This window comes from Castor canadensis, chromosome 7, assembly GCF_047511655.1.
Source record: "Castor canadensis chromosome 7, mCasCan1.hap1v2, whole genome shotgun sequence".
NCBI lineage: Eukaryota > Metazoa > Chordata > Mammalia > Rodentia > Castoridae > Castor > Castor canadensis.
The window spans coordinates 15064709-15089916 of NC_133392.1; the positions used below are offsets into that span (position 1 = coordinate 15064709).

Below are 25208 nucleotides of genomic sequence, written 5' to 3' on the forward strand. Positions count from 1 at the left end.
TGGTGAGAACAAAAGGATCACAATGGTACGGCATTTGGCCTAATGGCCAACCCTTAGAATGGAAAATCCTGAAAGTCCAGAATTCCTGTGAGTGCCAGCAAGTAGAGTTGCTGTTGCAGGGTAGGGGGCCCCATCTATAGCTCGGAACTTCCTAGAGTGGGAGTTCTTGCCATCTCTCCAAGAATACTCGCCTCAGCAAAGGATTCAAACGCTGTCATAGAAATAAGTCAAGAGGAAATGAAAAAACATCTCTCTATCAAAACTTGAACTGGGAACATACTCAACTGCAAGTGAGGTGTGTTGTTTGATTACACCTTGTTGTTGTTGTGCAGGGCTCAAGGGTCAGAAATGAGTGAGGTACCTTCAGCACTGAAGAGACATGAGGGGACAGTCATCCATGCTGTGTCAGAACCACCTAGAAGGGGTAGTCTCAGGGACTTCTGAGTAGTGTCATTGCTTTGGGGAAGTAAATTCCTAGCTTTAGCATGTGTTGGAATTAGTTTCGGATATCTCAGGTCCCAGAGAGACTTGAGGATTTGTACAGGCTTTCCTAGTACTGCTTCTACTGCTGGTCTGAGGTCCACACTTGACAGCCACTGTCTTAGAGAATGCTGGCCAGGTGCCCTAGGCTGATGGCCTCATCTACTCTCAGGAGAGTCTGCAAAACCGAGCCTCAGATCAGCACTGCTGGGTCCTGAGCCTCTGGAAGGACCTTGGGAGGTGAAGGCTCATGTTGGGGCGGGGTGCAGGCTGTCCAGCTAGGTGAGGGTGGGGGCACAGGGAAGGCATCACAGGCCAGGAAGTTATAAATGCAGACAGGGAAAAACACTGAGGAAGAGCTTTGTTTGAAAATGTGTGGAAACTTACTAAGAAGGGCTTTTTAATCTCTAGGTGATAGCTGCTAACACAGAAAGGACACTTAAGATGTGTGTGTGTGTGTGTGTGTAAGTTTTCTGTAACTGTGGCCAAAATACCTGAGAGAACAACTTAAAGGGTGAAATTGTTTATTTTGGCTCATGACTCCAGAAGTTTCAGTCCAAGCTCACATGACTTTGTGTTTCTGGGTCCTTAGTGAGGCTGTACATCATGGTGATGGGATCATGTGGCAGGGATTGTTCACTTCATAGCAACCAGAAAGCAGAGAGAGGGACAGAAAGGGGCCTAGGACAAGACATAGCCCTCAAGGATATGCCCCCAGTGACCTACTTCCCCCACTCTCCTAAAGTTTCCAGAACCTCCCAAAATAGTACCACTGAGGATGCTTCATATCCAAATCACAACAATGTGATGACCGTGAATCTGCTTAGTTGCTGTCTGGGCAGGCCCCACTGTCAGTCAAAACCTTGCCCTCATTGCAAATGAAGAAGAAGACAGTCTGTAGTCCACAGGCTGGCTTTGACCTGAGATTGGAATCCGTTTGCTAGTTATGCCTGAAAATGCAAAGCAATACATGAGTTTTAGGGAACCATTTGAGAAGAAATCCTCCCTGAAGAACCAGGCCAAGTGTTCCTGTTCATGTGGGTGGCAGGGGGCGTTGGCCTCAGATAGTTCCAGAACTCAGCTGGAGTCTTGACCCTTGCCAGGTCTGTCCTCAATGGCTGAGGATCCTGAGGAGCCCACTAGGCCCCTTCACACTGCTCCCTCCCAGGAAGGAGGAGTAGCGCCTGCCATATTGCCTTCCAGGGCTGTGGTTGAAGGGATATGGTTGGTGTGGAAAGCACCTGCACAATAAGAGGAGCGACAGGTAAGCCTGCACCTATGCAGCACTGAATTCAGTACCCGATGAAGTTACAGCTTTAATCCTTGGCACTGTTCTTTGCAGGAGGTGCCACACTTGAGTGCCTGTGTTTTGTACGTAGGGAAACTGAGACACAGGAAGATGAAGCCCAGCAGCAAGGCAGTTGGGATTTGGTCTGACTTCAAGGTTCCTGCCTTTTCCCATGAGGCACAGCACCTGCTTGCTTTGGGAAGGGGCCCCCAAGGACATGGTTCTGGACAGGCCAGCCCTTGCCTCCTTGTCTCTAGCCTTGGGAGTGGTGCTCACAGCAAGGGAAGGCTGGTGGTTTCTCCCTGTGGGCCTGGGAGCCCCACTTCCCTGTGTGGAGCCAGACTTCGCATCCCTCACTTCTTGACCTCTGTGTTGTTCCCTGAGGATGATCATGTACACTGCCTGGGGAGGGAGCTGCTCAGAGAGGCAGGACCCAGGCCCAGGTAACTTTTCCAAACAGCTGTGTCACTGGATTGGATTTGAGCCCTACTGAACAGTAACAACAGATATTATGTTTTTATGTTTTTAAACTGCAAGCACTATTAAACAAAAGAATACCCACTAATTCTGTCATTACACTTTATTGGACCTAGTAAAGATCGCTTATATCCATCTGAATCATATTTGGGCTTTGCAAGTGCACAATTCACATCAAAATGGCAGCAGAAGTCTAAGAGCTAAAATGAAAAGATCAAACATTAATTCTTCTTTCAGTGCTATGAGTTGAATATGGACTTAAGAGTCTGTTGGCTGATTTTCCAAAACTGGCTGTAACTCTTACCAGCTCTATGACTCCAGGGTCCTCAACTGTGAACTAATACTAACTTGTTTAGGAAGGTTATTGTGTGTTAAATGACTGGAGTCTGTATAGAATCAGGCACAGTGACCTAAAAAATTAGCTAGCATTTGTTGCCCTTAGCTCAGAGAAACTAAAGCAGATACCTTAAAAGCAACTGAGGCCAATAGGAAAAGGGGACCGGTACTAGAGAAAAGGTGTAATCAAAAAGAATTAACCTAGAAGGTAACACATATGCACAGGAAATTAATGTGAGTCAACTCCCTGTATAGCTATCCTTATCTCAACCAGCAAAAACCCTTGTTCCTTCCTATTTGGCTTATACTCTCTCTACAACAAAATTAGAAATAAGGAGGTAGGGGGGAGATGGAGGGGGCGGAGTGGGTGGTAAGGGAGGGAGTGGGGGCAGGGAGGAGAAATGACTCAAGCCTTGTATGCACATATGAATAATAAAATTAAAAAAAAAATAGGAAAGGGCTCAATGTAAGACCCTGGAAAGAGTACACGACATTACAGAACTGGAAAAAAAAAAAAATCAGGCACAGTGGCAAGTTCTAAGTCAATGTAGTTATCTTTGAACAATTTGACTTAGGCTACTGTTTCTCCTAATCTGTGCCTATTAACATCGTCAAACCTATAACATCAAGGTATCTGTGGTATGAGTTGATCTGTAAGTGGACCCATAGTGTATGGAACTCAGATTCATTCACTCATTCATTCATTCCTGTAGCAGAAGTTTACTGAACATCTATTGTGGGCTAGTCATAATTACAGGGCTTCACCTTCTCATGATATTGGCAAGACTGTCAACAGAGTGAAGACCACAGAAAGACGGTCATGACAGAGAGGGTATGGGCAGCAAGGTCAAAGCTGGTGCTCTGCTCTGGGCTTAGGGCCAGGGAGAAGATTTTGTGAGAGGGCTCAGAAAAATACCTTGAGATCATTGTGAATGTGTCACAATAAGTCTTAGGATCTCCTGGCTGGGCAGAGAAGTTGAGGAACTAGTTTCTAGAAAATCACCTGTATGAACCATAGAAGTCAGCAACTTTGTGCTCAAGGGGAAAAGGGGGTGATGGGAATGTCTTAAACGCAGCTGCAGAGCTTTAGGTAAAATGTAGAAAATGGGGTGAGGAGATGGGGTGCAGTTCACAGTGGATGCTATTGACAAGAATGGATTACTAGGAAAAGGGGGAGTTAGCATTTGATGGCAATGGAGTGATTTATCCCTTTGACATACACCACAATTTCCTGCTTCTTAAGCAATAGTGATATCCTCTGTGCCCTGTCTTGGAAGGAAGATATTAGGCACTAGTTGTTTGCCAAGCTCAAAGTCTCTGTTGACTTTAAAACAACTTGCCTAGAAGAAAAATGGCATAGTGTATATTTACTGTTGAATATAATTTTCCTTAGGAAGTCTACAAGCCCATTAAAGATTAATAGAGGATCCTATGTTCATGTGTTTCTGTTTAAAGTTTGTTTGTGGAAGTGTTGGTCGTTAGTGATTCAGACATCTACTTGCCTCCCCATTCCTCACCCCTTCCCAGAGCACTCAGAAATGAGGCCCCTTTAACATGCACAGGACAGGTGAATTAACATTCCACTGAGTAGAGCCTGGGGCCCGGGCTCCACAGAGGTAGTTAGTGCTTGTCTTTTGAGGGCAGGGGCAAGGGGAAACAATTTGCAAATTATTAAAGCCAAGAGAGCCTTGCAATTTTAATTTTTCATCTTCTGGGAATCCCAATGAATCAAGGTTTGGCTGAAGAAAGCAGCATTGGGATAATTTCTACAATTTGCTTGATTTTCCCGAAGCTAATTAGAGTTCGGTTCTTTGGATTGTAAACAGCATCATGCTAAGTTGCCTGTCTCCCCACATCCTTCTAAGACTAGTCAACACTTCCTTAAACCAACACAGGCCTGGTGTTTCAGTCACCAGACCAGTGGAGAACACTGTATGGGGACCATAACTAATGATCTATAGAGTTGCCATTTCTGGGTCACAGTCCCATTGGCCTATAAAAAGCATCCCTTTCTTGACGATGCTAAGCTCTCCCAGGAGAATTCTCTTTGTCTTAGTGGTAGGAATGAGCCTGGTATTGATTATGTTTTTTCTGAGTAGATGCAAACTTTGACAACAGGGGTCAGTGGCCTCAGGACAAGGTATTTCATGTGCCAAATTATCAGCAGATGAATTTTAGAAGAAATACCCTCATGATCAGCTGAACCCTAGGACTTCATAGAGGTCCCAAGGTCTGTGTGAAACCTCTGGGATGGTCCAGAGGACAGCAGAAACCACCAGCACTCATGAGGTACTGTTCTCACCCAGGAATCAGGAGCAGCTGCAAACAGGTCCCCTTAAACCCCTCACCCACAGTAACACATGAGAGACTTGCTACTCTTCACCCTGAGTAAACTAAGCTTCAGAGGAATTTACATACTTGCTCACAATGTCATGGTTGGTTAGTAGTTGAATTGAAATTTAAGTTTTAATCCATCATTAAATTTGATGTTTAAAACCCCTACTACATATGCCATGTAAGTAGTGTTTTTAGTTTTCTATTCTTGCTCTTAACAAATTACCACTGAAACAACATGAATTTATCCCCTCACAGGTCTGTGGGTCAGAAGGTCACCGTGGTCTCGCTGGGCTGAAATCAAGCTATCAGCACGATTGAGTTCCTTCCGCAAAGCCAAGGAAGGGTTTCCTTTCCTTTGCCCTGCCCTCATTTCTTGGCTCATGCCTCTTCCTCCTCCTCCCCTAACCTTTCCTCCTCCTGTTTGTTCATTTTGTTGTTTTGAGAGAGGCTCTCAGTGTATTGCCCAACCTAGGCTGGCCTTGAACTTGCTATGTAGTCTGGGCTGGCCTTGAACTCTCAATCCTCCTTTTTCAACCTTCTAAGTGCTAGGATTACAAGCTTGTGCCACCATGCTTGACTCTTCTTCTGTCTTCAAAACTTGCAAAGATCAGTTGAGTCTTTCTCACATTACGTCACTCTGACTTCCTTATCTGCCTCTGTCTTCTACTCTTAAGGACCCTTATGATTACATTGGGCCCACTAGCATAACCTACGATGTTCTCAATACTTCAAGATCTATAGCCTCAATTCCATCTGCAAAATCCCTTTAGCCATGTAAGCTAATAAATTCCCAGGGTACAGAGACTCCAGTGTAGTCATCTTTGAGAGCCAAAGATATCTCGTGGGTAAATATTTGGGCTACCACAAGTGGTTTTTCTTGTGAGCATCTATCTTGTTTTGATTTGGAAGGGATATCATGGATTGTGGAACTAGTTATTTATCTCTCTTCCCAGTGGTTGCTAGAAAGCTCAGAACCAAAAGTGTAGCTTTCATCTAGCCAAGTGGATATTGTCCCTCTGTCTTGTCTTTCCATAGCCCACAGTTCCCTCACTAGTATTTACATTGACTCCTTTGCATCACAGCTGCATCAGAATGCATCTCAAAATTCTTTCAAGGCAGAAGTGGGCATAAATAATTAAATGAAGCCATAGTGAGTGACCTTTACTGGCTACAGAGACTGAGCATTGATGTGGGGCTTTGTAGAGTTCTAAGAGGACCTTCCCTCCTGAAGATGAAGGAGCCTGCTGAATTCTATGTGAACTAAGCTCACACCATGTCCACCTAGGGTCTTGAGGTGTGATTCCACTGATGAAAGATTAGTTGAACATCTACATTTCTAATTCTTCTTGTGGAAAAATGTCACAAAACTGATTTATTAATTTTCCCATAGAAATATCCAAGGCTTATTGGATAAGATTTATTCTAAAGTTTTTTAACTCATTTGCCACCTGCAGTTATCTCAGCAGACAACTATTGGATAATCCAAAGTTTTATGATTGTCTCATCATTCACAAAACCTTCCATTTCTTTTCTCCTTCAGTTTATTCCCTTAGAAACAAATACCACCAATGCTAGATTTTCTGTACTAATGGACATGGTGTGGCATGGGTAATACAAACATCTTTAATTGACTTGGAGATGCAGCATAGGGCTTTCTGTTACCTTTCTGTGTTCCCATTGCTATCTATAGTTTGCTTTGACTGCAACCATCAGTTTGTGCATTGGGAGAAATTGGCTGACGGTATTAGAGGTGGGAGTCTCAACTGAAGGGCAGCTCTGGGGCATCTGATCAGAAACTGCTAAAAGCCCTTTTGAGGTTGGAATGGATTCCTTTGCCAATACCCATTACTTTCTTTTCAAATTTGCTGGTGCCAGAGTAGCTTTCATGTCCTGTCAGCCACCTGGTAGGGGTTGACTGATGACTGTCAGTGTTCATGCAAGGCGGATTTAGGAGGGATGCTGAAATTGAGCTGATGTGGCCCAGGCTTCCTTCAGGGGGCTGCTACAGTGCAATGTGATCTGAAAGGCTATTGTCTCTCTGCCCTGAAGCCACTTTCACTGAACTCAACCTGGAGAGATGTCCAAAGCAGAAAGCACAGACTGAAACTATGCCAGTCTCCTCTGCCTTGACCAGACCTCCTTCCTCAGTAGACAAAGTTTTGGCAGAAGCTGTGGAAGTCAGGGTCAGAGGGCCATGATGGAAGCCTCCTGTGTCCCACATGCTGGACAGACTGTAAGGAGAACCTTGCTGCCTGGAGCTGATACAGAGTCTGGCCAAGGAGCCAGAACAGCAACAGGGATCAGGGCGTCCCCAGGGTTTTGTTAACTGTCTTGGAGCCTCCCAAATACCAGGATGAGTCTGAGCAGGGATTTGGGGGAACAGGTGTTGATCTCCACTTGGCCACAGGGCCCTTCCTGTAGCAGGAAGCAAAGGCATCAGGGAAGTCTCTGAGGCTTCTTGGACCTTGTCGTGCTTTTTCCCAACAACATGTGGCCACCGTCTGGCTAAGTCACCTAGAGTGTATCAGTTGGCCTAGTTTTAATAATTCTTTTATGAGTCAGAACCGAGGTAAGGGGCTGATGAACACAAGATGTGTAAAGTTTTGTGTATGTGCACCTGGAATGCTTGGATCTGCCCCAGAGTAACCACACTACTTGCTAGTCTTCCACACTCACACCCGGGCAGGGGTTGGACCCAGACACAGGCTCCCAGCTCCACAGCCTGTTCCCAGGCAAGCTGTAGGCCTTTGGTCCAGGAAGACAGAATGTACAGCACAAAGTGAGGCAAAACAACACAAAATAACACCCCCTCCAAAATGTATTTAATATAGGCTCCGATTTCCTGAAAGATGTTTTCCAGATGTGCACTCCAGTAGGCTGTTGGAGAACAAGGGCTAAGGTAATTTTCTAAAAACAGAAAAAGGAAAAATCTGTTTTGTGTCACTGTACCAGACAATTACCATTCCAGTGAGCTAGCTTTGTCATTGCTGGTCTAATATTAGAAGCATGTTTTTCAAGTTGTTTTTATTCTGCATAAGATGCTAGAAGTAGTAATGACCTTACAGATATTTAGTCATTTAAAAATATGTCTTTTTCCTCTGCACCCCTGGGGAAAAGTAGCTTTTCTTATAGTGCTTTTATTCTATGAGTTCATATGATCTGGGGGCTTTAAGAATATCATAGGATGCCTGACTTTAGACTTCTCAAATTTGTTTTTCTCAAAGTTGATGCCTTTAATTACACAGATAGGGCCTATTCTATAGATAATAGATATATAAGGGCTGGAAGAAGACAGACTATATGTTCATCTTGCTGTATGTGTTGTGGCAAGGTCTTAACATTGGAATGAGCCAGGAACTGGGGAAAATGATGAAGGGATGGAAATAAAACTGCACTGAGCAGTTGGTGCTTTGAGGAACTCTATACAACCATCATTTAAGTCATCAAAGGTAGGCTTTCTCTCCTTTGCCATCAATGAAGGATGGGGTTGCTCTTGAGAGGAAGAAGTGAAGAGCCACTGGAAGCAGCTGTACATTTTCCAGTGGAAGAAACTGAGACTTGGAGAAGTTAAATAACATGCTTAAGGATAAAAGAATAAAAGATGGATCTGGATGAGACACGTGTATCCTCTTACCGATCATATTTGACTTCGTTGAACAGACCCTTGAGAAAGTTTTCAGAAACCAAATCATGTGAACCAAAATCTAAGACTTTAAAGTCCTTATGTTCTCATTGGGTTCAGAGAAAAGCTCCAGTGATTTCCTACAGAAATAGATCAAGGTGGTCTTATAATACCATATGAGCACTGATGGAGTCCAAAATACTCCTTCAGAAAGGGGAGCCTATGGAGGATAACAAGTCTTAAGGCTAGCCTGAGCTTTTGCAAGACCCTATCTCAAAAACAACCAACCAAGCAAAACAAAAACAAAAAAAAAAATGGGAGATTAATTTGCTGATAGACTCACCCCATCTTGGGCATGTTCTACCCCCCATATACTCCATGCTCTTTCATGACATTCTGAGTGCCTACAGTATTTCTAAATGCAGTGGCAGTCTACCCTTGGTGACTTCAGTCAAATCCCAGGGAAATGAAAATCAATGGCCACCGCACTTTTCCCCTCCAGGGATGTTATAGGGAGGTGACAATTCCTCCTCCAGTTAATGCAAACCGTGGCCACCTGCCATGAGACTCAGCAGGCTCTTAACATCTTTGGCTGCTGGTTGGCAAGTGTGTGGAAAGAAGGGCTCCACCAGAAAAGTCTTATTCTCTGGACTCAAAGAAAACCAAATGTCATGACACTAAAATCATGGGTAGTGGAAGAATGGGATGTGGGGAAGAGTAATAATGCTTTGAAAACAAAAGTGGTTTTTGTTTTTCTAGGAAGCATTGACTGTTCCATAGACTACATTTTTCAGATTTCGAAAGGGAAATCCCAGAGCTGAGAAGTTAAGCAACACACTCAGGAACTCTGGTTAATTAGTGTCAGAGCCTGGATCCCATTCAAGATCTCACAATTCTTAGTCCAAGCTCAGTTCCACCAACCACACGGCTTGTGTCCAAGCATGGGATTTGTCCTGGAAAAACATTTAAAGGATTATGGTAATCCAGAAGATCCAGAAGGAGTTACACTGGGCATTACTGATACATGTTTTACCTGTTCTCTATAGCACTATTTTGCCAAAACAGCTACAAAAAAAGTAGGTAAATGATCTGCTTCCCGCACTGTCAAAAGACCATCTGTTGTTTGAGAAGATTCTCCTAGATTTTATCATTATAATCATTTTTCTACTTCCAGTTAGCAACGTGTTTCCTTTAATATGATATTTTCTGCATACACATACACCACTGTTTTTTTGCAAATTTCCTAAGGCCATCTCGGCATTTGCCAGCCTTTTCCTCCAAGGCTGGGAGATTTTCTCTTACTGAGGGCAATACATTTCTACATTAGTGCCTATTCATTTCCTTTTCATTTTCTCAGAGAAAAACAATCAGAGCTCATCACTGCTGTAGTCATGGAGATTTCATGTCTCCAGAAGAAATCCAATTGTGGAGTTTCTTTGATAATCCCATACTGGACATTTAAGCTTCCTTGTTGGGGTCACAGCAGCCCAGGCAGGGACGCCATTGAAACCAATTTCAGCATGATTCATAACCCAGGGGGCAGTGGAAGTGTGTGCAGAACATGGTCCTGGGCTGCTGTAGTTGTGTATACAGTAGGTGCTCAGGGAGTGGTTGTTGACTGGCAGATATGAGAGTCTCAGCTTTAACAACCTTCCGGACTTGGCTCCCTAGGCTACCATGCACTCAACATAGCCACTACCTTCCTCGTAAATGTAACCTCCCCTGTGTTTCCCACTACAGCACCGCTTTGGGCTGAGTTGCCCACACTCAAGATCCTTCTTGCAATCTGCCAGCTCCTTTCTGTATCTTGACTTCCACTCTAGAGATACCCACCCATTTGACATGCCCTCCGTCCTTCCACCTCTTCTAGCCCCTAATGCTTTGTTCTGATTTCCAGCTGCAGGCTGCTAGGAAACCATCTGTCCACCTTTCGCTGTTTCCTGTGCTGTTCAAGCAGTGTGGGCACAGAATAGGTCCTAAGCAAATCTTTGCTGAACAGCTGAGAGAGCTAAGAGTCTTCTAACATGCAAATCTGATCGTGTTGCCTCTTGGTTTACAGGCAGAGTCTTGGAGACAAAATCCAAACTCAGTTTATTCAAGGCTCTCGAGAGTTCACGCGCCATTCTCATCAGTCCCTACTTGTGTCTTGTGGCAGTGTGTCCGGGGTGAATGACTAGCAATTCTCCTGGCAAGTGTAGTGGTTTAGAGACATCTCTGGCTCTGGAGTGGGATGAAATGGCACCACGTTCCAGTTCCCCATAGAGCTCTACAACCTGGAGGAAGCTGCTTATTCTCTCTGAGCCTCAGTTTCCTCATCTGTATAATGAGGATTGCTTTTGTGAATACATGTCGAGCACTTAAATCCCTGCCTGGCACATGCTACAAACACCCCATAATTGTGACTTTGGGGTTATTATAGGCACAATAACTTTGTCATATACTGCTTTCTTCTGCCTGTGATCCTGTCCTATACCTTTGCCTTCAGAGCCTCCCCGCCCTGCCTGTCTCAGTCCCCAAAGCATTGCCTTTCTGAAACTGGCTTCTGTAGGTATGTGTTAAAAGGATAAGTGGTGGAGTCAGAAAGAGTCCTATTCACTATTTTCCTGTAGTCTATCCTTACAATGACTTGGTTTCCCAGGCTATAAAATTAGGATAAAATTATAGTATCTACCTCATTAGAGCTGTCAGGAAATAATATGTAGTAAAGTCTAACTAACATCTACCAAATTCTTCATTTGTTTGGTCTTATTTTTATGAACTAGCCACTGTATTGTTATAATCATTTTACTTGTTTCTGTTGGCATCTAGACTGTAGGTTATTTAAGTTTAAGGACAGGATCTTTTTCATCATTACATCACAAGCACCGGACACATCACTGGGACAGATGACAGTCTAGATGCTTTATGGATATGTACACAGTACTGCAACAGGTCTTAGGGGACTGTGACAGGAAGAGACGATATTGTAAAGGAAGAGCCCTTAGAGGGAGATTCTTTTCTCTTCTGGAAGTTAACTGGTATCACACCATTTCATCTGGCACCATGAGAATTGGAGAGGAAGCCTGTGCCAGAAGGGCTGGTGATGGATTCCCAAGATACAACACATGCTTTATCAATGGGGTCGACTATCTCATAATAGTTCTTTCATAGGGTTGTACCTGTTAAAATTCAACAACTTGTTCTCCAAGAATAACACAAACCCTGCTTTGTAGCACTTGCTGATCACCATAGTTTAAATATGTCCACCGTGAGGCCTTCAGTCTACCACTGTGATGTCAACCAATTCTCAAAATTGATCCCCCAGGCAGTAATGAGCTGGCTCCAGCACACCACTGTATAAACTTCTTCTTGGGGGTAGGGACGTTGAACTCAGGGCCTGTCACTTGAGCCATGCCCCCAACCCTTTGTGCTGCAGGTTAGTTTTTTGCCTAGGGCCAGCTTAGACCTTGATATTCCTACTTACAGACTTGTACATAGCTGAGCCCACCAGGCCTGGTTTACTGATTCATTAAGATAGGGTCTCACTAACTTTTGGATGTCCTTGAACTGTGATCCTCCTGATCTCTGCCTCCTGACTAGCTGGGACTTATAGGCATGAGCCATTGTACCTGACAGCCACTGTATAAACTTCTTACTTCCGTTTTTTCTCTGCAAAATGGGAATGCCACAGTGTGACCACCCTGTCTCTAAGTATAAATACCAGGGGGAGGCAGACCAAATGAGACAGGACCACAGAAGAGTGAGTGCTGTAACAGTGCTTTGTGCCTACTTATTTTGCAACTCTCTTTGCATGCGCTAATGTGCTCATCTTAGGGCTGGGATCGGTGCCCATGATCTCCTCTCAAAATGCAGCCGTCCGGGGTTCTGCTCATGTAGTGCGTTTTATTCTATCCTCCCAGTCAGGACCATTCTTTCTGCAACAGACTGACTCAATTAGCCTTTCATTCCAGAGTCCAATTGTGAGTCAATTCTGAGGTTGTTAAGCAAAATGAGTCTGGTGGCATTAGCCTCGCAATGAAGGACAGTAATCCACAGCACAGTGTTGTTCAGTTAATAGTGTGCTTGAGAGACTCTGAGAAATAGGAGACAGGTCTCTGGGGAACAGGCAGGGCATGGGGGGGCTGCCAGGTCAGAGGACTGCTCAGTGGCCAGGTTGCAGTAGAGCTAGAGCCCCAGCTGCCTGGACCACAGTTGGCTTTTGCAAAGTTGGAAGCTCAGCACTTCTGTAACATTAACTTTCATGACCAGGAAAATTCTTCTGAAATTAACACTCAATCCAAGCTGGATATCATCAGAGCCAGTTGAGTAAGCTTGAGCCACCTTTAGGGATTTCCTCCAAAAATAAATCCTTTCACCAGGCTACAGAAAATAGCCAGGTTTTGTATCCTTCAGTGTGTTCACTGAAAACACCAGCAAAGCCTGGATGGTGGTTGAGAGCCAGGTACATACACAAGCTCACACCATCTCAAGGAGAGGTTTTGTCAAGCCACTGGCTTCAGCACATGGCCCTGCTTAGGAGGTGTTACAAAGGGACTCTCTGAGGAGTGCCAGGTGCTGTACAGAGAAAATAAAACAGACCTCCAGCACCAGGCCTGCAGACTCACTGTACTGGGCCAGGCACGCAGAACATACCCCAGAACATATAGAGCTCCCCAGATGGGCACAGACAGGGAGTCACAGGCATTCCAGGTTGCTCAGGTTCAGGGAGAGAACCACACAAACACGGCGCAATCCATGCAGCGAACTTGAACTTCAGCCATTTATTGATGGACCCCTTGTGGTTCCCCTTCTAGTTAAAATTTTAAGAAAGCCCGTGCTTCCAATAGGTCTTACAAACCTTTGTGAACCTCACACACCCTGCCCTGCTCAGCCCCACCAACCCACAACTGTTGGTGTCTAAAAGTATGCTAAGCAAATGAAGCTTCTTGGGTGGAAAGAAGTGAAAACAGCACTGGGTATGTCAGCAGCTGACTGGGGTGAGCAAAAGACAGAAAACGGAGACAACCTTCCATTGTCTCGTGATTGATGGATAATTTAAATTCTCCCGAAGTCCATTGTGTTCTCGTGTAGAAACAGAGCTGTTGTCTGCTGACATGACCTCAGAGGTCACACAGTTCTCATTCAGGATTTCTCCAACAATCCTCTTCAGATTGAGAAGTAGCCAGCTGGCCACAGAGAGCCCTCTTTCTCCCCACACTAGTAAGTCTGTAGTCCCTGGCTTCTCTCCACATCTGAATCTCTACAACTTCACTACCAACCAAGGCTTCTAGGTGGATTGTGTTGCCCCTGGAGAATGCCCAGAATGCAGACAGAGCATCACTTTGATCAGGACACCCCTCCAAACATAGTCTCCAACCACAGGCCAATTGTATCCACATAGAGCCTTACCTGTCCCTCTAGCCTTTCACTTCTTTTCCTCAAGTGCCACTAGGCTGGGAGCAATCACTACCCTGATAAATGAGAGAGGACTTATGAAACAGACACACATTCTTCAAGCCAGGAGGAATTATGGGAGCAGATGGGCTGTAGGATCCTATTTTGATGCCAGGAACATGCTTCTGTATAAAGTAAATATTTTCCCACTGTGGATCTCCGGTGAGTATGTGGAGAAGCAGATTTCCTAAAGATGCAAATAAGTCTCGTCAGAAATAAATATTGAATGGAAACTTCAAAGCCTCTAGATTTCTCCAGTTATAGGCCCTGAAGATTTCTCTCCAAATAAGCAGACAGACACAGGTGGATGAGGGCTAGGTGTGGTGGGGGAACAGTTGGGAGGTTGTATGAAGGATGCCACCATTTAATAGTTCATGTTTTCTCTTTGTGCATGTGTGTGTGTGTGTGTGTGTAAAGAGGCATAACAAAAAAGGAATAAAAAAAGTTATGTCTGTCCAGAGACTTAGGATTTTTTCCTCTTAGTATGTATTTTATATTTATCATTGATATAGGATGTGCTGGATAGGATGCAGTGTGGTATTTTAATGCATGTTACAATGTATAATGATCAGATCAGGTTAATTGGCATATCCATAATCTCAAACATGTATCATTTCTTTGTGCTGGAAACATCTTGAATCCTCTCTGCCAGCTATTTTAAAATATACAATTAATTGTTGTCAGCCAGTTACCCTACCATGCTGTACAGCATTGGGAGTTATTCCTCGCATCCAGCTGCACCCCTGTGCCTGTTAACCACTCCACCTCCAGCTCAGGGCATAGGATGATTTAAGCACCTTTTCCCTCTCTTTCTATCGTAGATCTCGCCTTGCAGATTTTTTTACCAACTGCCAGCCAGAGTCAAGGTCTGTCAGCAGCTGCCTAAAGGAGAACTACGCAGACTGCCTCCTGGCCTACTCAGGGCTGATTGGTAAGATGTGGAAACACGGATGGAAGTGATTTACAAATACCCACTCTCTATCATAGCACAATGTCTACACAAGCAACAATCTCCCAGTAGCCTCTGTGCTGTTTTTTGACAATAGTTCCTTTAGGACTCACCTATTTAAAAAAAAAAAAGAAAAGAAAGAAAGAAGAATAATGGATTCAGGAAAGGAAAGACAGGAAGCTGGGGTTATTAAGGCAGGAGAAGACTGCAAATGCAAAGGCAAGTGAAGCGGCTCAGTTGGGAAACTGCGCAGAACAAAAGCAGGAAAAAAGCCTGATATGGAAGAAGAAAGCAAGTCAGACAAAGTTAATTAAATTAGGAAACTTTTGAGAGAAGGAACTTGGAAGTCACATGCCGTCTGGGGAAATCAAAGAAGCTGTTTCCCAGAAAGAGCCCTTTGGAAATAAAACCCCTAAATACTGGGGTCCTTCTTGTCATTAGCATTCTTGGTAACTCAACTCCCGACGTACTAGGGATCGTTTAGGCTGATGTTTCTCCCTGAAAATATTGTTTGGTAGCAGAAACGTGATTTTCTGTCTTCCAAGACCTCAGGCATTAAGAGAACCATGTTCTCAGCATTCAAGAGAATAGTGCAATTAAACAAGGCACCAGTGGGATGGCAGAGAGCCAGAAAGAGGCAAACTTGTGCCCGAGGATAAACAGGGCTGGCAGGAGGAATCGCAGATGTCCCAGGTACCAGGGACAGCAGAAGCCTCAGTGTCAGGGCTCCATGACAATTGGCATTTGAAAAGGAACATGCCTTGAAGGCTGTGGAAGGGTGAGGGAAATCACAGTTGTCAAAGCACGATGGCTCAGTGAGGGTGTGTGTTCCTGCAGGGTGTCTGTGTCAGGGTCACATGCATCACCCACAGGAAGAACCTCCCACCCATAATGACAGCACAGACTTAACTCTTTGTCATCTGAGTGTCCTCAGCAGGAATCTTTGGGAAAATCACTAATGGTATTTACTGTAAGGGTATTTCTGGTTCTTGGAACACTCATCATTCTTGACTTTTTAAAATGACACCTGTGCTCTCATGGGAATTGCCTTTAAAATACCATAATCATTTCCCTCATTCCATGCCATTTTTATTGATCTGTCCAATGAGTGCACTTTCCTTATGTCAGTACTCCAGATTTGCAATCAGACTCTACTTTTCCTAACAAAGTTCATTTTTATGGGGGATTGCTAATCAAATATGGAATTACAGAAATAACAAAAGTAATTAGTTACTACATCCTCATTGTTTAAAAAATTAGAGGAAAAGTAAAACCAGAGAAGCTTCCAGAAGTCAATGTCAAGCCGCACTCCCAGATGTGATCACTATTAGCACTTCAGTCTGTGTCTTTTCCAAGGGTGCACGCTCATTGACTCCTTCATGAGAGGCCAAGGTGAGTATAGCCAACACTTGTATGAGATCATTTCTAGGCTTGGCAAATCTGACATGCTTGAGGACAGTGAACAGAGGGAGTGAATGGTAGAGGCAATGTATTCTGCAGACCAAAATTTATTTCTTCTTTGAGTCTGAATCTCTCCTTCAACACTGGTTTCTGGGTCATTGCATCACAACTTCTTTTTTGCACAAAGTGTGTTCTTGCTTCTTCCATACATCAAGGATCTTATATGATACCAAGAATGCAAAGGCTTTCACTTCCTCACTCAGTTCTCAACTGCCTTAGAGCTCCCTCTATGCTGCAGGCTAAAATTCTCATGCCAGAGTAAAATGGGATATTATTCAGTGCACCTCAATAAGGAAAGCAAGATGAAGATAATATGCTCTTGACCCAGAGAAGTGTATAAAATATGATTTTTCTTTTTGTGAACAAAATACATCCTGGGGATTACTGACTGCCTATTACTTCTTAGATGCACAGAAATATCTAGCAACAGAAGGTTCCTTAGCATCAGTGGGCATTGCCTGGTGTGAGCCACCCGGGAGAAGATGTTTGGGTTGTATTAAGTATAAGTGTATTATGTATTTGTGCTAATCAAGAACTCACCAGAAAACCCAGGAATACCACAAGATGGAAGCAGGACCACCCAGCATCTGTTTGAGGACTATTGAGGGTCCATAGACAATGCTTCAGAAGGCCTTGGCTCAGAGAATTTCCACTGTTTGTTTCCAATTCTTTCATAACTTCGAAGACTTTATTTAAATCATTTGAGAGTCTGGCAATCAGGAGCCTTGTTACAGACATTTCTATGCATCGAGGATGTGGGGGGAGCACAATGGAGGCTTCTAAATTTCCCTGCATTACTCTGAAGAAGCCATTTGCTTCTGAGGGAAGTGGATTTCAAGCACTAAAAGAATTTTAAAGATATGTACACCCAGTGCTATCTATTTATGAAGATTAATGACATTTTCAAGAAAAACGTAAGGGATTTGGCAACTCATGCATTCTAAGTTAATTTGCTCCTACTCCATGACATCCATACCATTTGTGCAGGAAGAAAATACCCTAAATGAAGCTCAAGGAGTTCTGTTATAATTTTTAAAGTAAATGCGTAAATTATTTTATGTGCTTAAGATAAATTGCCAAGAAAATGCACTGCTTAACATAATTTCCCACTTGGCAAACACAGCGTTTGTAATTATCCACAGTGCATCCACTATCAAAGGAACATTTGTTTCTTTTTAGGCTACATCACACGAGAGTGAAATGCCTTGTCTTGTTTTTCCTCTTTTAGGCACAGTCATGACCCCCAACTACATAGACTCCAACAGCCTCAGCGTGGCCCCTTGGTGTGACTGCATTAACAGTGGCAATGACTTGGAAGAGTGCTTGAAATTTCTGAATTTCTTCAAGGACAATACTTGTCTTAGTGAGTTTTTAAAAAAAAAAAAAATAAGAGCCACACACACATGTGTGTTCCTCTCTGAGCTGGCTGAAGCTGTGCCTCTTTATTTTATATGTCTGTCTGTCTGTCTGTCTCTCTCTCTCTCTCTCTTTCTCTCTATCCCTTTTCCTGATTGCTGGTGATGACTCCAGCTTCTTTTGGTCACATTGAGGGATGCAGCAGGGAACCGCATGAGTGATGGACTGAGTGCTGTCAAGACTGTGAATCTAAAGCAGGAGATTCAAATAACCAAGGGTACATTATGTGGGAAAGAACACTTCTACCCGCAGATCAAATTTTGATCTTGGCAGCCAGTGGAAAGTCCGTTCCAAAGCTTCTGAAAACCTGTTCAGAATACACAATGTGAGAAACTCAGACAAATTAGATGGGGATAGGCCTCTGAGGACTCTCCGGGAAAAATGAGAATGTTCACATCAATAGCCCCTTGGATTTTCATCGTTGGCTCAGAGTAGAAGCAACAAATCTTGAGTGGGGGAAGCTGGTGATAGAGCCAGGAGACTCAGGATGTGTGTTATCTCAGGAGATGAGATAAATGCTTGGGGCTGGGGGAGTCCTGCTTCAAACAGAGCTAGTTATTACTGCAGTGTCTTTTAGGCAATTTGGAACCACGTTTGCCAAAGGGACAGGAATAGAAGGAAATGTACAGATGTGAACAATGGTTGTCTATCAGACAAACTCCATAAGCAGAATGCCAAGTCTCCCTCACATACAGCAAACTCTGGGTGACAATCCAACTGAGATATCTGAAAATTTCACTCACTCTTTCATCCACCGTTTGTGGATGGCCTTCTGTAAGGAATATAATACAGCCTATAAGGAGTAAAATACACACATGATCTTATTTTCTGCACTCTGCTCAAGAATTATATGAGATACAGTAATCATTATATCCATTCTTCAGCAGAGTAAAAGGCCTGTATTCCCACAGACCATAAGTGGCAGAGTTAGCATCCAAAGCCTGGATCCTTGTGCCACCCCATCCCCTGAGGGCCTTGTTCATGTCTGATATTGAAAGACCTTTTGGATGCAAACATAGTCCCAAACATTAGGGGACCAGGTCTGACTTACTGGTGATAGGGGTGGACCAATTTCTAGGAATCAAGAGTCAGCTAACCCCCTCAGAGCCTCATTCTTAAGCAACAATCTCTCCACGATATTCTGTTGCATGTTGACTGATATTTGAAGAATTAGCTGACAATTTACCAAGTACACACAAGACAGCTTTTGAGTGTTGCGCTAAAACACTTTCTTTTGTTGAAAAGCAAAACCTAAGTCATTTGCTCACCACATGCTTCAAAATAATGTGGCTGAAATCCCTTGCTTTTGGTCCTTTTAAAAATAAAACAAAGCTTTTGGATTCTTAAGTGAAATTCAAACCCACAAAATTAGTCTTAAGTATGAGGGCATTTGCTAAGACCTGAGATGTGCCAAGAAATTGCAACTTGGACTTCTTGTTTTGTCTTGACTTCCTTTTCATATCTTGCACTCTGCCGTTCGAATGCAAGTTTTTGCAAAGATAAAGCAATGACAATAAAGTCAGCATGAGAAAAGATTTTACTCACACTGGCCGGACAACTTTTCCCTCACAGAAGAATTAAAGTTGCCCCTGCTTAATAACATTTTGGCTAAGGGAAGAATAGTCTGGTATCTTATTGCTAATGACTTTTCGATCAAAATAAATGCACTTGATCTGCAACAAGGGCCAAAGCCAGCCAGAAATTTTCAGTCATTCCATGTGTACTTGGATTCAGTGGCACACAGAACACCAAAGACACAGGCCTGCAAATTCATTCTCTTGTAAAAAGTCCTAATCTAGAAGAAATCTGAATTTTTAAAACTCTAATCCATATGCTGAAACCCAATTCTACTATTTTAGATTAAGCGAAACATCTTCCAGATTCCCCTACCATGAACACAATTGCAACCGAGTGTTTACTTCTAGTATGGGGATGGGTTACAGTTATTCTTAAGCCAAGTGCATGGCAGATAGATGTACAGAGAAGAGAGAAGAATGGGGTGGTGGTGGGGTGAAGTATCAGTTGCATCATTCAAAAGTCTTTATTCAAATGTCTCTTCCTCTTCAAAGCCTCCCCAAAACACTTTTATCTAACCATCAACTTCTTCTGCCCACCCCAGGGCTCCTCACACCCCTTTGCTTAATTTTTCTCCAATCATTTCTCACCATGGATGTATTGTAGATTTTCTTCCTTGCCTCTCTAGCGGGAAGTTCTGGTTGAGGAGAGACTATTGTCTTTTGTTGTTGTTTTTGTCTGCTTCTATGTGCTTAACACACAGAGCAGTGCCTGGCACTTAGTAGCTATTCCATTAATGTTTGAATAAATGAATGAATAAGTAAACAACTGAACTCACAGAGGCAAGGCAAATACACTGGGGAAAACACAGGTAGTTTCAATAAATGATCAGTCTCTTGAATCTGCATCTTTTTTATTTTTATTTGTTTTGGAAACAAAGTCTCACTATCAGACTGGTCTGGAGCTCAATATGTAGCCCCAGGCTGGCCTCAAACTTGTGATCCTCCTTCCTCTGCCTCCTGAGTGCTGGGATTATAGGAATGTATCTCCATACCCAACATGGGCAAGAAAAAGAGGGTGTTTTATTGTTCTTGTTCTGAGATCATTTAAGGAAACTGGTCTTTAGGCTCTCCTTTCTAAGTATTTCACCCACCAGTTAAGCCATGTAGCGTGGCAAGGAGCATACAAAAGCATTTGTATTAATTAGGAGCTCTTTCTTACAGACCCCAAAAATTTAAAGTTATAGAAAACAAGCTTCTAATTTGCTAAACTCAAAGGATAACAATTTTAGAACAAAATGTCACTTCTACGGGGAAGATTAGACCTAAATTATTCTGTGTTGTATATTGAAAAAAATGCTAACTCAGAGTTGTATATTAACAATTTGCACATTCAGGTCCTAAATGAAGGAGTTTGAGTTCTTATACAATAAATATGAAATAAAAAATTCCCAAATCCAGGCCAAATCCCCAAAGACCTGATTAAAAACTGTTTTTTATTCATTTTGGGGTGGGAACAACATACAACCTATTTACTCCTGCCATAAAAACAATCTAATCCCATGAAATTGTAATAAGCTTTTAAAGTTTCACATTTTCAACTTTTCATTTAAACAGGGCTGTTCCTATCTAATTATGCAGATTTTGTTTGGAAGACTGGGAGCAGAAAGTGAAAAAATAATCTTACTTAAATTTTCTCTAGATATTGATCAGGTTTGGGGTAGATTTTTCTTTTAAAGAAACCGGCTGTATTTTTGCTTGCCAAATCAGTGTGAAAGCCACTGAGTCATCTCAGTCTAATGATTATGGATATATTTAAAAGGAAAAGACACTCATTAATTGCTTTTAGTATAGAATTTTGACAGAGCATAAGATTTCTTTCTTGGAAGAATAGCATAATTATGAACTCAGTAAGAAGTCTGAGGTTGGGTTTCAAGATGTTTGAGCGATGAGCATTTCAAGACAAAGATCTTGCTCAGCAAGCACCTGGCACACGAACAGGAACACAATAAGTATTTCTTGCACTTGAAGTATAGCTAAGTGTCCAGTTCAGTGTTTAATGACTGAATTGATTTTTGAGCACCTGATCCAAAATACCAGCTCTCAGCAAGAGTAGGTTGGATGGATGGATGGGCTTTGTTCAGAGAAGTCCAGTGCTATAATCAGAATTTCTAGTAGGCCTCTCTGGCTATGTGTATCCTGTCCATTACATTTGCTGCTTGACTTTGAAATTGGATTTCCTCCTGTTTTACTGCAGAAAATGCAATTCAAGCCTTTGGCAATGGCTCCGATGTGACTGTGTGGCAGCCAGCCTTCCCAGTACAGACCACCACTGCCACTACCACCACAGCCTTCCGGGTCAAGAACAAGCACCTGGGGCCAGCGGGGTCTGAGAATGAGATCCCCACACATGTTTTACCACCTTGTGCAAATTTACAGGTGAGAACTGGGTCTAGATTTCCTATTGGAGGCCACTTCTAGGGAGGAATGTGGATTCATTTTCTGAAATGCATACAGAGATAGATGGCAAATGCTGCTTAGAATTGAAACACAATAAATGGAGATTATGACATGTCAGAGTGGCAGAAAAAGAAGGACTATGGAATTGACTCTTTTCCGTTGACTATAGATGTGGCTTTGGTCAAGGCACCTATATCCTGCATCCCTAAAGTTTTTGCTTGAGGATGGTATAGTTGAGTTGGCTATTTATGAATGTTGTTGTGTTCTTTACAAAGCAGCAGCAGATTGCATAGGAAGGAGCTCTCCATTATCACCATTACAGCCACTTACACATAACATGGAGTGAACTGTCTCTGTGGTACCTAAGTTAGCACTGCTTATGAAGTGTGAGCTCCTATGTGGTGTCCTGGATAAGTTGGTTCTTTAGGAAGCAAGTGCAAATGCTGATGTGCACACTGCCCCATAAAACCTCACTCATGAACAGAGTCCAGAAACTTCTTTGGTGTTAATCCTGCTCTGCAAGGGCAGAACCATAATGACATACACGTGGTGATTTCCTGCCTTTACTCAAATGCAGTGCTCATTCTGCCTTATTGATTTTTTTTCCTTAGCAGTGAGTATTCAACTATTTGGCAAGACATTAGTTATTTGTCCGCTCACAAAAGATTCTCACATACTTTACCTCTGTGAATGTTTTCCTCCTGATGACCATGGGAGAAGTGCTGACCTTGTGATGGGGAACATGAGCCTCAGGGAAGTGACACTTTTGTTCAAGTCTACAGGACTCGTGGGTTACAGAAGCAGCACTGAGAATCCAGGATTCTCATTCTTCCCATGCTTGTTCGTACGTTTTTTTGGGTAGTGATGAATTCGGCCTCCTGCCACACTGGGAGAAGGACATCTTCGTGGTCTGCATGTCTAGCACTGTACTGTCACCTCACAGCACAAGATTGCGTTCCCTTCCCCCTGCCACCCTGCCAAGAACCAGCCTCACTGGAATTCTCACCAGAAGCTTTCATGTGCCACATACCATGTTTGTCCACAGTCCAGAAAGTACATGGCAGTTTTCCCACTTCTGGTTTGCTTGATATCACCTCACTTTCTATGTCACACTCTTCTTCTTGATACATGCCCTTCCTCTGAATGTTGGTCTCTGTCCTTATCCTCCTGGGTACCCTCCCCCCAACACATAATCTTAGAGACTCTCACTCACACAAAACACTAAAGAGAAGGCAGATATCTAAACTATATAGCCCAGAGTCAACCAGATGTTCTTCAGACTTCTGAAGCATTTCAGGGGCTTTTACCATCTCCAAAGTGCTATACAGAGAATGTCAGAGCTATGAGGAAGCATTGGGAATACCCTGTGGCATCTAACTGCTCAATCTTGCAGCAGGGCTCTGAGTTTCCAAGAAGGGAAGTAACTTGTGTGGTCTCCAAGCCCTGTGGAGGCAGATCCAGAGTCAGAAACAAGGTCTTCTCTTTATCTCTGGCCAAGTCTCTGGCCCTGCTTCCTCCCAGGTCAGCCTTCACTCTCTGTGGGCTCCCTCAGATTGTGATGGCAGCGATGAGGGATAAGACCTTATAATTTCAAGATGATAATCATTGACCTGGTGTGGTTTCTGATCTGTAAGAAGGGCAAGCTCTGGCCCAAGCATAAGGGCATCTTTCTGCACCCATCTAGTACAGAGGGTGGCAGCCAATGTCACCTTCAGCCTAATTATTAAGTCATCTCTGGTACTGAAAATACATGGAGATGAGCACTCAAATACTGAAACAAAAATTCACTCCTCAGTGATCTTAAAATGTAATAGGCATGATGTAGCTTGTCCATCGTTTTCGAAGATCAGGCTAGGTTCATAGGTGACATCTCAGATTAGTCACCTTTGGAAGCCATGAAATTCCAGTTTCCTCTCATGAGTAGAGAGGTATCTGTCAGACATACAATGTGTCCTCTTCCTCTCCAGCCCCTGCCTTGCCTCCATCACGGCTCCCAATTTGGGCTCCCATGGTACAGGGCGCAGCTTAGCAACCAGTGCATTGCCCCAAACATAGTTCTGCCCAGCCACCTCTTCCCTGCCAGTAGAACTCTGTGTACTACTGCACAGTTGCCCTAGCAACACTGAGGAACACATGAGCTCTATTCCCCCCAAACCAGGACTTTCCACTCCCGATGTTAGTGATAGGAGCTCTGCTTCTTAAGCAAAGGGACAAAAGTAAAATTAAAGTCTGTTGTTTATCTTACAGCTGCCATTTGACTTCTCGGTAGAGGGAAATGTACGAAAGGGTATGGCCAGGAATAAGGGTGGCCACCTCTATCTTCCCTGTGATGCACTTTGGAGCAAAATAGCATCTGGTTCCCAGGGAAGTCTCAAAGGTTCCACAGATCCTTACCTTGACTCCTGAGACCACTACCTGCTTGATTCCATATTTATTTTTTTATTTCATTTTTTTTATTATTTATTTCTTTATCCCAGACATGGGATAAAGGCATGAGCTTTGTAGCCAAGCCTGGATCATGCCCTGCTCTTGTCCTCACTAGTGTGGTGGCCTTGGCAAGGGTGCTAACTGCTCTAAGCGTCAGCTTCTTTATGTACAAAGTATGAGTATAGCCTAGCTGTTAAGAGCTGAGAAGATAAAATGTCCCATATGATACCTAACCCCCAGGCAGTTGGCCATATGGTCCATGTCCATGGGTGGTGATGCTGTGCCTTTCTCAGGAGTGGGGTCCTGGGGTATGCTGGAAAACACTGGCTTGAGTTCACACCTAGCAGGTGGATATTTTTCCAAACATTGTGAATGCTTTTCTCCTTTTTGCTTCATAGCAGCACCATGAGTCAGGTATAGCAGACATCCTTTCTTTTACAAATGAGGCATCTGAGGCAGAGAGAGGATAATGACTTAACCAGAATTACATAGTATGTCTTTGATGAGCTGGTTCCAAGGCCAGTGTACTTTTGTCTTGTTTAATTACCCTTAGACAACCAAGGCTCTTTGTGTTAGGTATGGACAGTGAGAGGGAAATAAAGAATAGAACAGGAGGAAGGAAAAGACTGGATTTGAGAGATCCAGGTGCCCTATTTCTTCCTGAAAGTCAATGACACGAAGAGGACAAACACGAAGCTCATAGTTTACACTGGGCTTCCTCAGGCCTCAGGTCTGGAAGGCAGAAATGGTGGGGGGACTGAAAGTTTTCCATTAAAACTTTTTTGCAGCTTAGTGACCTTTTTAGGGTGGCCTATATAAAGAACAGTTGAAAGGATCATTTGAGACCAGAGGATCGGGGGATGACAGTGACAAGTGAAGGGACTTCATCCAGAGTCTTGGTCCCTCTGGCTTATTTAGGACTCTTACACAGCAGTGGGCTCCCAGGAGGCTTATTCTCTGCATGTGCCCTTCCTTTGCCTTCCTTGTCTCCAGATGAATTACCATTTG

At 43.4% G+C, this 25208-nt stretch overlaps 1 protein-coding gene across 2 annotated transcripts in view; it reads left to right on the forward strand.

Moving 5' to 3' along the window:
* Nucleotides 1-25208, forward strand: part of Gfra1 (GDNF family receptor alpha 1) — a 194500-nt gene that overhangs the window by 149075 nt on the left and 20217 nt on the right. For both annotated transcript variants that reach the window (XM_074078231.1, XM_074078232.1), the window contains 3 exons: nt 14795-14904; nt 17612-17746; nt 21571-21752. In XM_074078231.1, the coding sequence (XP_073934332.1) occupies nt 14795-14904; nt 17612-17746; nt 21571-21752 (427 nt within the window). The remainder of the gene's footprint in view (nt 1-14794; nt 14905-17611; nt 17747-21570; nt 21753-25208) is intronic.